We start from the raw sequence: 12,573 nt of genomic DNA, 5'->3' as shown, positions 1-12,573 counted from the left end.
CCGGAGCCTGCGCTCCGCAAGGGGAGAGGCCACAGCGGTGAGAGGCCCGCGTACCGAAAAAAAAAAAAAAAAAAAAAAAAGTTATCAGTAACAAAGTATTCAGGGAAAATCAGGGGTATCCTGTATTTTAGCCCAGCAGAAGAATTAAGATTAAATAATGTTTAATTAACTAGAGTTTAGCAAACTGCACCTAAATCTTTAAATAGTTCTTTAAATCTTGCTCTGTATTATTAAATGTTATACAAACACTAGTTATTTGCTTATGCTTAGTTGCCTGTATTGAGTTCCATGTTTGGATACAAAATACCTGAGTAGAAAATGACATGAATCGATACAGACAACCTAACCAGGGTAGGCTAAGAGACACACAAATGAACTGGAATCATCTATACTGGACACCCCACTTGATGCACAGAGTTCTACAGTCAATGGAGGCTATGCATGCCTCATGTCCCTTGCACATATTTCCCCCTTTTGACAATGCCTTCGTAAGTGATCATTATTGGTCCAATTATTGGCCCTCTGACAATGTGGATTCTTTTTATCTTTTAGTGGTAGGACATGGTTAGACCGTACTCTTACTTCTGTAATCTTGAGATTTGCTGAATACTGGGGTTGAGATCCTTGGCTGCAAATTAAGATAACTACTATTATTCTAGGGACTTTCCCCAAGGTTTTTCTGTGGGTTTCACATGTCACAAGATGCAGAAAAACCACAAGATTACATCACCCAGCAAAGACCAGCATCTCTGAAATGGGAGCATGGATCACATTACTAGGCTTAATTCCTTTCATGGGACCGGGTAATCCCACTGCTTATAATGGGTTGTGAGCCAACTACGGCAATGCGAGGCTGAACCAGAGGGCAATGAGTAAAGGTTCTGCACCATCTGTATACACTTTTATCATCATCTAACCTGTTAAAATGGATCTGAGGTAACGCTTTGCGCTGCACTTTGTGGAGGCATCGATAGGTATTCAGTAAGCTAGACTGGACTGTGCTTCCTCTAAGAGTCCTCGGGGTGCTACAGTTGCCTCGGTGAAGGGGCGGGGGGGTCTCTGGTGTGGCATCGTGCAGGACCCATGCCTTAGACTGAGAGACCAAAGCTCAGGAGTTGCATCTACACAGAAGCAGTGTCAATATCCACAAACATCAGTCCAGGAATTTAAAAAAGTCCCTCCAGGGCTTCCCTGGTGGCTCAGTGGTTGAGAGTCTGCCTGCCGATGCAGGGGACACGGGTTCGTGCCCTGGTCCGGGAGGATCCCACATGCCGTGGAGCAGCTGGACCTGTGAGCCACGGCCGCTGAGCCTGCGCGTCCGGAGCCTGTGCTCCGCAACGGGAGAGGCCACAGCAGTGAGAGGCCCACGTACCACAAAAAAAAAAAAAAAAAAAAAAAAAAGTCCCTCTGGTACATTGGTCTCAAGAGCCCAAGGCTTTATTTAGAGCAACGGCAAAAATCACTGCACTAAGGAAACAACAAACAACTCGGGACCTTTATTCTTGCTCTACTTCCCTGAATTGTTACTTACAGGTTCCCTTCCATCCATGGCTTCCATCCAGAGCCTCCGGTCCTCTTCAGACAATGCCTGCATGGTGATAACTCCGGGCCTGCAAAGAAATGAGGACACGGATGTGAACCCAGCACCACAGGTAGAGAGATCCTGATGAAGGTGAGCCTTAAAGAAACATCTAAGTGACCGAGTGAGAGCCTGCTGGGGTTGACGGCACAGAGAGAGAGAGCGCACACCTCAGCTCTTCAGAGCCACCTTCCAGCCTCAGAAAGCAAAGCTATCACCCCCAAATCCCTCTCAATAAGCCCACCTCCCTCAGGGAGGTGGGAAGAAACACAGAAGACAGGACTCTACGTACAGGTAAGGGACCCAGAGGAGTCAAGTGATTCCCTTCGGCGTTTGAGATCATATTCATTTCTCTTCTCCAAAATGCTCACTAGGGTACTTTACTCCCAGTAGGAGTACAATAAACACGTTCTTAAGTGAAGAGAATTATTGGACTCAATTAAAAGAGGGGGAACATCCATGCTGGAGGGATCCTGGTCTAATATCTAGTCCAATGATTCTAAACTGCTTTTGACATGAAAAAGTCTTATAGGGGTAATGGCGTTATAATTATGATTATACTAAATGTATACAGCATTTTTAAGTGAATCTTTACCATGGCAGATGCTAAGGTCTTTTTTTTTTTTTTTTTTTTTTTGGCTCACGGGCCCAGCCGCTCGGCGTCACGTGGGATCTTCCCGGACCGGGACGCGAACCTGTGTTCCCTGCATCGACAGGCGGACTCTCACCCACTGTGCCACCAGGGAAGCGCAGATACTGAGGTCTTTACATGCATTAGTTCTTTTCACTCTCTCCTTGAAATCTGCTTGTTCTTTCAAATTGAGCACAAACCCTTCAGAAAGCATGCACACAATATCAAATGGTGTTTGTTGCGTACCCCTTACAGATGTCACACAAGAAGAGGTGTGTGCCACAAACATGAACTAGGGAGAAGGGGCTACAAGCCCTCTATGCTCATTAATGCAGGAGTTCTTGACTTAGGGTCCACAGATGGGCCCCAGAGAGTCTATAAGCCACCCTCCCCCACCAAATGTATATGTATTTTTCTGGACAAACAATTCAAACTGCAACCCACAAAAAGTTAAGAATTAATGACTCAAATCCTCATCTTTAAAGTTTGAGAAAGCCTAAAAGGGAGGCCGAAGTCCACTGAGCAAGAATTAAGACTGCAGCAGGGCTCAGGATCACAGAAGAGTGTACACACACACACACACACACACACACACACACACACACACACACACACACACAGAAACGAGCTCCGCGATGCCCTGCGCAGCACAAGCCTGGGCCCACAAGCACCAAAGCCTGTTCATTCAACCCACCTACAGTCACTGTTCCTGGCTTATTTCCATAGTTCCGATGAATAGGCTAGATCTATTAATACTTATGTTGAATGTATTTTAAATATCACATTTGTTTCTTTTCAGTCATCATCCCTCAACATCCCTGAAGAAAAAAAGTTTTCAAAGATGTGAACATGTAAGTAGAGAGGGGCCGGGGATGAGGGGCACTGGGGTGCGGGTGTGAGTGCGTGAGGTGGTGAACAAGGGGGCGGGGGACAGAGAGACAGGGAGGGAGGAGCAGCGGGGGGAGGGGGGGTAAGAAGGTGGATGAGAGGCAGGTGATGGGATGGACGCTGATTCCCGAGAGGGCAGTCACTCCTGTGAAGGCCACACTGGGTGCTGGCACCCAGACACAGTGACTCAGAAGACACAGTGACTCCCTGCACCGGCCAGGACACTCCCTCTTCTTCTCAGAAATTCTCATTCTCAGGCCCAAGTGCCCATTTCCCACCACCATCAGCACATCCAGCGTGCCTGCCCCGCTGGGTATCTGCAGACTGCTGGCAGCCACAGCCCTACGGCCGGGGGCTGGGTGGACTGATTCTACTCTTCCACCTTAAAGCCACGCACAAAGCTTTAACGGCTTTGAGATAAAAAGTCTACAAAGCTGCAGTCCACTGTGGAACTCTCTAGTCCCTGGGCCTGGACCTCTGTGTGTTGCTCTAAATGTTGTTGTGCCTGGACCCCTGGCTTCAGAATCATGCATGCCCTTAGCATAGAGGTACCCAGCCCAGCCCCACCTCACTGAACCTGAACGTCGGGGCTGGGCCTGCGAACTTGGATTTTAACCATCTCCCCAGGTGATCCTGAGGCACAGTTAGGTCCAAGGCCCCTCTGCCCACCCAGACACCCCCCTTTTTCCTTCCTGTTCCCCCCACACTGGAGAGCAAAGACACCTTCCTCTCCCCGCTGGGGTAGAGCTACTCTCTACATGCCAATGTGTCTCCAGTTCATTTCCTGCTAGGTGTTCACCAGCAAACAGTGAGACCACAATAGCTGCCTAGCAGACCAAGGTCTCAGGGACCTCGCAGATGTCACATCAACTTCATGGCAAACAGTGTGAAATTTCTATCCAGAGCCACAAAGAGGAAGTTCAGACAAACTCAGAGGCTGTGAAGGGTGGGCCACTTGGCCTTAGTAACCAGGAAAGTCAACAGGATTTGTTTTCATTTCGAGAAGAAATATCAAAATATACATTCTTTTCCACATGTGGTTTTGTTCTCCTTTTTTATTGTGGGAGGGGGTGGTGGAGAGCTGAATAAAGTAGATTTAACACACTTGATTCTAATCCTATCACCCCAAGTTCAGAAAACTTTCTCTTAGCCTGGTGTATGTACATCTGGGTCTGTATGTACTATCCTTTCTAGGCATCTAGAAAACTCAGCTTCAAATTTCTTTTCCTTTATTACAACTTAAACCACAATTACATAAATCTCTTATGTGTGTAATTCCTAGAACCAAGGTAAATGGGTCAACTTTATTTTGGAATCAAGCAGTTAACTTCCTTTCCATATTTACTGTCCCTATGCCCCTACTAACCACCATCCCTCAAAACAAAAGAAAACAAGCAAAACTCTCAATGGCCCTACACGTTCCATGTCAGTCTCTGTAAGACAGTATGCTTTCATTCAGGTTATCAATTTAGTTCATTTCTGAAATGCATCTGGCTTTTCATAACAAAAGTGGCAAGAAAAAGAGAGGGAAAGAGACAGAACTCATGAGGTGGGAGTGTGGAATGAGAAAAGGAAAATATGACACAATAAAAGAGAAATGGAGTAAATGATCAGAGCTCTTTCCAGCTCTGCAAAGAATTGTGACGCTCAGATACAGAGAACAAACTAGTGGGTACCAGGGGGGAGAAGAGTGAGAGGGGGGACAAAATAGGTGAAGGGGATTAAGAGGTACAAACCACGAAATAAGTCATAGGGATGTAATGTATAGCACAGGGAATACAGTCAATATTTTATAATAACTTTGTATGGTGTGTAGTCTATAAAAATATCAAATCACTATGTTGTACACCTGAAACTAATATTTTAAGTCAACTATAATTCAATTTTGAAAAAACAATTGTGACCCTATCAAACAATATAATGAAAGAACAACTACAATAATAATAACCCAGCACTGTGTGCCAGATAGTGTGCTAAGCATTATCTATTAATTAATTCATTTCATCTTCACAACTACATCATGAGGGAGGTATACTCTCATTATCCCATTTAGCAGATGAGAAGATCAAGGCTCAAACAGGTTAAGTACCTTGTCCACAGTTACAGAGCCAGGATCTGAACCAGTCTAATGCTTTGCCCTCAAGCACAAAGCCACAGGAAACGTGGAGATACTGAGGCCCCCAGAGAGCTCGTGTTGACCACCCACGTCTCTTGCCATCAAAAGGGACTAGATGCTCCTGCAAGGCCTTTAGTGAGCTCTTGCCTGGGATCAAATGAGGGCGAATGATAAAGAGCTCTGTGAAACCTAAAGTGCTTCATAAATATGAGGGCTCAGAACACCACTGTAGGCAAACAGTTAATCCAAAAACAGGAATCCAATAATGGCCAGTGTGACTGTGGCTTACTTTCTACAGCAGTGGTTCTCCACATTTTTTTCTGCCTCTAAATACCCAAGAGATGAAAAGGCAATGAGTTTTGTAAAAGAACGCAAAAAGCACTAATCACAAAAAATAAGGATAAATTGGACTTCACAAAAATAAAGAACTTCTAGTCATCAAAAGGTACTATTAAGAGAGTAAGAGAAGATGTTTGTGATTTTTACCTCCAATGAGATGAATATCCAGAATATGCAAAGAATGCCAACAAATAGGAAAAAAATGAACAACCCAATTAATAAAATGGATAAAAGACTTGAATAGGCATTTCATAAAAGAGGACACACCAATGGTCACAAGCATAAGAAACCGGGTGAACATGATGACTCATCAGGAAAATGCAATTAAAACCACAATGAAATAAAACAAACACCCTTCTGAAGGGAGAGCATTCAAAAGACCACCAATAACAAGTACTGGCAAGAATGCAGAGTTGCTGGAACTCTCATACATTGCTAGTGAGAGAATACAGTGATAAAGCCACGTTGGAAATATCTACTAAAACTAAATGGACACCTGCCTTCTGATCTAGCAATTCTACCTCTAGATATATCCCCTAGAGAAATGAGTGCATACATCCACCAAAAGAAACATTCGAGAATACTCAGTTTTCTTCATAATGGCCAAATTTTGCAACAACAAAAAGCCAAATATCCATTCATAAGAGAATAAACTGTTGTATATTTAAACAATGGAACAACAGACAACAACAAAAAAGAACCAACTACTGCAACAACATGAATGAATCTCATAGACATAATAATGAGGGAAAGAAGCCAGACACAAAAGACTACCAACGGTGTGATTCCATTGATATGATGTTCAAATACTCACAAAAGTCATCTGTGGTGACTGAAGTCAGAACAATGATTTTGTCTTGGGGAAGGAGTAGGGGCAGTGATTGGGAAGCTGCCCAAGGAGACCTTCTGGAGTAACAGAAATGTTCTATAACTTGACCTGGGTGATCACACTGGTGTGTGTGTGTGTGTGTGTGTGTGTGTGTGTGTGTGTGTGTGTGTGTAATGTCATTAAGACAAAGACTTAAGATTTATGCATTTCACTCTGATTACACCTCAATAAAAAAAAAAAAAGTTTTAAAAAACCCAAGATATACTACTTCTCATCTAAGCTCAGTAGTTATCCTGACTCTAGTGCTTCCTAGCAGACGAGTAATTGAACTACTCTATGCTATTCTTTAAAAGGAAGATAATGAGTGCCTACCTCATGGGGTTGTTGTGAAGGTTAAGTGAAATATGTATAAGGTATTTCAAAGTGTCAGACACACAGTAAATGCTCCAAAAATTAGTTGTTATCACAGGGGCAAATGAGCGGCAGGTCAGTGGAAGGAATGGACGGCAAGTGGCAGTACAGTCAAAATTATGGAGGGAGAAGAGCAGGTTAAAAAGGAAAAGAAATGAACCACGGTGCTTCGGATACGCATGACCCCACCCCCCAAACACTGTCACACAGCGCTGAAAAATCACACATCTACCAGAAAGCAAGCCAGGCCAAAGACTGACATACAGGTTCTGACATCACAGCCATTTCCTTTTTCCTCCTGAATAAAGCATCACAGTGGCCTACTTCCCCCTTTGGGAATTAATGTCCAATAATTGATAAGGACAAAGAAGGAGTCTTCAGCAAATTCTAGAAAATCTGCCAGGGTTCTCCCACTACCCACCGGATGAGAGAAGGAACAAATGACTTACAATCCTTTCTGTGGCTCAATCCTAAAATTCTACATCAAATACAGCACCTCCTGTTCATTCTGAATATGTCCTTGGTTAGTGCTATATCTGGATCAGCTTGAGAAGCATGAACAAGGATCTGCAACTTTCTCTAAGCACCTCACCTCTCACGCTACACAGGCAATGCAGAAAACAGTTATTCACCTATCACAGGGCAAACTGCTACCCACCGCCCTATCTCCTTCCAACTCTGGCCTCCACAAAGGGCCCTCATAAAGCAATACATAGTTTATCGGCACATCCAGGAATCTGGGACTACTGATGTCAGCTCACAGCCTTCTCATCGGCCAGGAGCAAGCAGAATCACAACCAGCCCTGATTCCAGGCTTACTCGACAGCCTCCCTACTCTAACCTTATTCCTGCATGTGAGTCAACAATGGTGATCTCAGTGGCTTGGCAATTCACCCACTTCCTATTGGACCAGGAAATGCTATTGCTAACTCACTCCACCCCAGTGAAACAAACACACTCAGAATCTAACAGTACTGTTCTTTCTAAATCGACCTCCAAAGATCTTGGGTTTACTCATTCATAAGACTATAAATCTTCTGCTGGCAAGAGTTCATTCCCCAGCTTCTATCCACACTATGGCACATTTAAGGGTCAAGTTCAGAGTAAAAGAAGGACTGTGGCATCCACAGAAACACATGTACTCACAGCCTGTACATGAAACCTACCTCACTACGTTTAGATAAGAAGACAGAGGGAAACAATGAAGGTCTGGAGAATGGACTGCCATCCACAGGTGAAAAGAGATACGCAAGCACCAAAGGAAGTGGTCCTTTGCTTTTAAAGTGCTACTTGGAAAACTGGTCCCTAGCCGTTCCTTGGCAATTTTAAGTGTTCAAGGTTTCAGTAGATCTTCATTTACACAAACATATGGGAGATCTTCATTTACAGAAAGATATGGCCAGTGCAGAATAATCCTGGAGAATGACATCTCTTCCATGTGTGTATGAAATTACAGAGTCAAACATCTATAGTGATGAGGCAAGTAAGCAAAATGAGTGAAACTGGATAAGATTCTTCCCTGCCCCAAGGAAACTAGGCTTGGTCTCATTTTCCTTAAAACATGCAGCCTGTTATTCTTCTGCACTTTTGCTTTCTGATAGTCATAGGAACAAAGGGGTTTCCCCTCTATGAGAAAAACAACAGTGCAAATGCAAGGCAAAGTGGCAGCTGTCCCCTGTCATCATGATGGGGGACAACAGGGCATGGTGGAGACTGCAGCAAAGTGAAGAGCACACACCCCACCCAAAGGAGGCATCCGCCATTCAGCCGTATAAACAGCTGGCACATGGGAAGTCACGATCAACATTTACAGATTTTTCCCATTTTAAAATGTTGCCTTAAACAACTCAAGCCAAACCAAACATGTCTGTGGACCACCAGCCTGCGATTTCTGGGGTCTGTGTTCGTCCTTCTCTGCCTCTCCCTACCTAAGCTCCACCCCAGGCCATCATCACATGTTATAACGTCATCTCGTGCACCAGGACCAACAATGATGCGTGTCTGTATTCTTGATGCACCTCACAGTCCAACTCAGCAGAAGCCTTTCCAGTTCATCAATGAAGGGGGAACCTGGGATACTTTCCCATTTTTTCCAATACTGCGGACCCAGTGTCATCACAGGAGGGCAACATTCATCTACTATCTGGAGACAAAAACTTATGAATCTGCAGAACTATGCATGCTCTGAGATAATCAACCATTGACGATCCTTGTGCATTACATACCCTTGCACGTGAGAAGAATACATATGGCATGGTAACCTGGGTGGGGTACAGGTGAGAGAAATAGAACGTGAGAGGGAAACCAGACGTTGCAAACCAGTGGCCCACCAACTGCAGCTAAGGTTTACTGAGTGTTTATTATGGGCCAAGCACCGGGCCAAGGACTTTGCTTGCATTATCATTTGTTCCTTGCAATGAACTAGTACTATCATTATACTTCTTTTAAAAATTGAGACTCAGAAATGACTTGCACAATCTTGCACTGCTAGGTAGCAGGAAAGCCTCAACTTGAACCCAGTCTGCCTGACTCTAAAGCAAGGCCCATACTTTAAGCACAACACTGTACTGCCCCCTTGTGCAGGCAGAGTCTGTGCCCTGGGGATCCAGGGTGACCAGTTCCTTAGGAGGAAGGAGGGAGGGAGGGAGGGGGAAGAAGGCACTTCTCTCTTTCATTCTCTCTCTCTCTCTCTCTCTCTGGAGGAAGGAAAGGGGAGAGGGAGGAAGGGACTTCCTCTCCCCCGCCCCCTGCCCCAAACACACATACACACACACACACACACACGCACACTCACTCACTCACACACACACACACACACACACACCCCTTAAGAAGTTTTCAGAAGCAGGCTTCTAATCAATTATTTAGAAAGGATCTGATCCTAATGAATGAATGAACCATAACCTATTATAACCTACAGCAGTGACATCCTGGGAGGAAAGGTCCTAAAATAATTAGGACCATAGCAATGATAATAGTCTGAAGAGTAATATTGCCAATCACATCAGATAATTTCCTATACTTTTATTTTAAAGAAGACTGAAGTCATGAAGCATCAGGAAGCCCAGACAAAGACATCTTTGGCACATTAAGTTACACGGTCTTAAATGAAACATATTGAGTGCCAGTGATGTGCACGCCATGGGCCCCGAGGACATAGGAGTAAGCAGATTTCAACGCCCAGCACCAGGAGAAAGCATTATTAATTGCCAGGATGAGTAACACTCAGGGGGAATGCAAACACTTGTTATTTTGATAACAAACTATGAAAAATACTCTAATTCAAGAAATCATCTAGGTCATTTATCAATTTTTCTTTGTTAGTATTCTATCTCATGATGATCAGACATGCAGGTAAGTGGAGTTTGCTGGTTGAACCATCTCCTTTCTTTGGACTTATGTAATAGCAAAATTTTGGTTGCACTTTTTAAAAAATAAACTCATTTTATATTTAGAAATTGGCAAATAAACTGGTATACTCAATCAATAAAACTCCAAATTTCACTATGCAGGCTAAAGAATAGAAACAGTAATAAGAATAGAAATAAGTAACAGAAGTAATATAAATAAGGTTGCCTTACTTCACACCACAGTCTCCTAACGAACACATCCCACTCTTACTTAAACCAGAATCAAACAGCAAATACTTTCTCATTTAATTTTTTAAAAGGGAAAAAACCCAGTAATTTTAAAAATACATGAATTCTAAAGATTCTAAGAACTTCTTACCTAGTTCATTTTACAGAACAGCCAAGGAGCAATTCAGAAAGTACAATATTCCCCCCCCCACACCCCCACCCAAATCATGGAAGTCAGAGCAGGAGAACACCCTCTGAGGAAGGAAAAAGCCATTTCCTCTCCAAAATGTCAATGGCACTGAGACCAGCACTCTAACCAACCAGCAGGAAGGCAAAATCAAATATTATTTCAAACAAGGGGTGAGAAGGGGAGGGGAGGGGAAGTTTGAAACCAGGAAAAATGGATTCATCTGTTGCAAAAGATAAAGACAGGCCACACCAAGAGGGAAAAGCAGGACTGGCTGGTTCTCAGCATGCACACTGGACCGTCCCAATCACTCATCTGTTTTCATCATCCTCAAATAAGCTGTCCCTGAAGCAAAGAGCCCGAGACTTGAGCTCAGAAAGCAAGGTTAAATGTAATGTTTAAACAGAAGTTACATTAACTGAGCATGCTTGCTTCTGCAGGAACTGGGTATGAAATAATCTATCGCAAAAGGGTGAGAGGAAGGAATTTCTAGAGAAAGAATGAGTCACTTACCACGAGAGGGGTGGGATAGGGAGGGTGGGATAGGGAGGGTGGGAGGCAGGGAGACGCAAGAGGGAAGAGATATGGGAACATATGTATATGTATAACTGATTCACTTTGTTGTAAAGGAGAAACTAACACACTATTGTAAAACAGTTATACTCTAATAAAGATGTTAAAAAAAAATAAAAAAATAAAGTCAATAAGCAACATAAACATAAAATCAGAAAGAAAAAAAAAAAAGAATGAGTTACTTAGAATACCCTTCCTTTAAGAGGTAATATTCACATGATGATTTCTTCCACAGAAACACACACAAAAAATTGATACAGCCACTATGGAGATCAGTATGGAGGTTCCTTAAAAAACTACAAATAGAACTACCATACGACCCCGCAATCCCACTACTGGGCATATACCCTGAGAAAAACATAATTCAAAAAGAGTCATGTACCAAAATGTTCATTGCAGCTCTATTTACGATAGCCAGGACATGGAAGCAACCTAACTGTCCATCAACAGATGAATGGATAAAGAAGATGTGGCACATATATACAATGGAATATTACTCAGCCATAAAAAGAAATGAAACTGAGTTATTTGTAATGAGGTGGATAGACCTGGAGTCTGTCATACAGAGTGAAGTAAGTCAGAAGGAGAAAAACAAATACCGTATGCTAACACATATATATGGAATCTAAGAAAAAAAAATGTCATGAAGAGATTAGTGGTAGGACAGGAATAAAACACAGACCTACTAGAGCATGGACTTGAGGACATGGGGAGGGGGAAGGGTAAGCTGTGACGAAGTGAGAGAGTGGCAGGGACATATATGCACTACCAAATGTAAATTAGATAGCTAGTGGGAAGCTGCCGCATAGCACAGGGAGATCACCTCTGTGCTTTGTGACCACGAGAGGGGTGGGATAGGGACGGTGGGAGGGAGGGAGATGCAAGAGGGAAGAGATATGGGAACATATGTATATGTATAACTGATTCACTTTGTTGTAAAGGAGAAACTAACACACTATTGTAAAACAGTTATACTCCAATAAAGATGTTAAATAAATAAATAAATAAATAAATAAATAAATAAATAAATAAATAAATAAATAAATAAATAAATAAATAAATAAATAAATAAATAAATAAAAAGAAACACACACAAACACACACACACACACACACACACACCACTGACTACTAAATGTCAATGTATAAAGGACAGCTAATTTTCAACGGGACCAGCTAATAGTTACTAATACATATACAAAACTGCCATCTAGAGGCTGAGCACTGAAACAAAGTCTGTTACATAAGATGATTCTTTTTGGAAAACACAGTCTTAACACTCACACAATCTCACAAAGACACACAAACAAGTACATGCACACACACCACATACCAAACTAAAAGAGTATTATTTTAACTTAAAATTAGTAAGGTTTCCTTTTGGGACCATAAATTGGAAGGAGGGGCTTAAACCTTTTATCTTGTATAGGAAATGTAGATAA

The 12,573-nt window shown here is 42.8% G+C and overlaps 1 protein-coding gene across 8 annotated transcripts in view; it reads right to left on the bottom strand.

The window, feature by feature from the left end:
- Positions 1-12,573, bottom strand: part of ARHGAP26 (Rho GTPase activating protein 26) — a 491,973-nt gene that overhangs the window by 308,051 nt on the left and 171,349 nt on the right. For all 8 annotated transcript variants that reach the window (XM_028493332.2, XM_028493329.2, XM_028493328.2 and 5 more), the window contains one exon: positions 1,532-1,610. In XM_028493332.2, coding sequence (XP_028349133.1) covers positions 1,532-1,610 — 79 coding nt within the window. The remainder of the gene's footprint in view (positions 1-1,531; positions 1,611-12,573) is intronic.

The sequence above is a fragment of the Physeter macrocephalus genome, chromosome 8 (assembly GCF_002837175.3).
Source record: "Physeter macrocephalus isolate SW-GA chromosome 8, ASM283717v5, whole genome shotgun sequence".
Classification (NCBI taxonomy): Eukaryota; Metazoa; Chordata; class Mammalia; order Artiodactyla; family Physeteridae; genus Physeter; species Physeter macrocephalus.
This window is presented reverse-complemented; position numbering and strand designations above follow the sequence as displayed.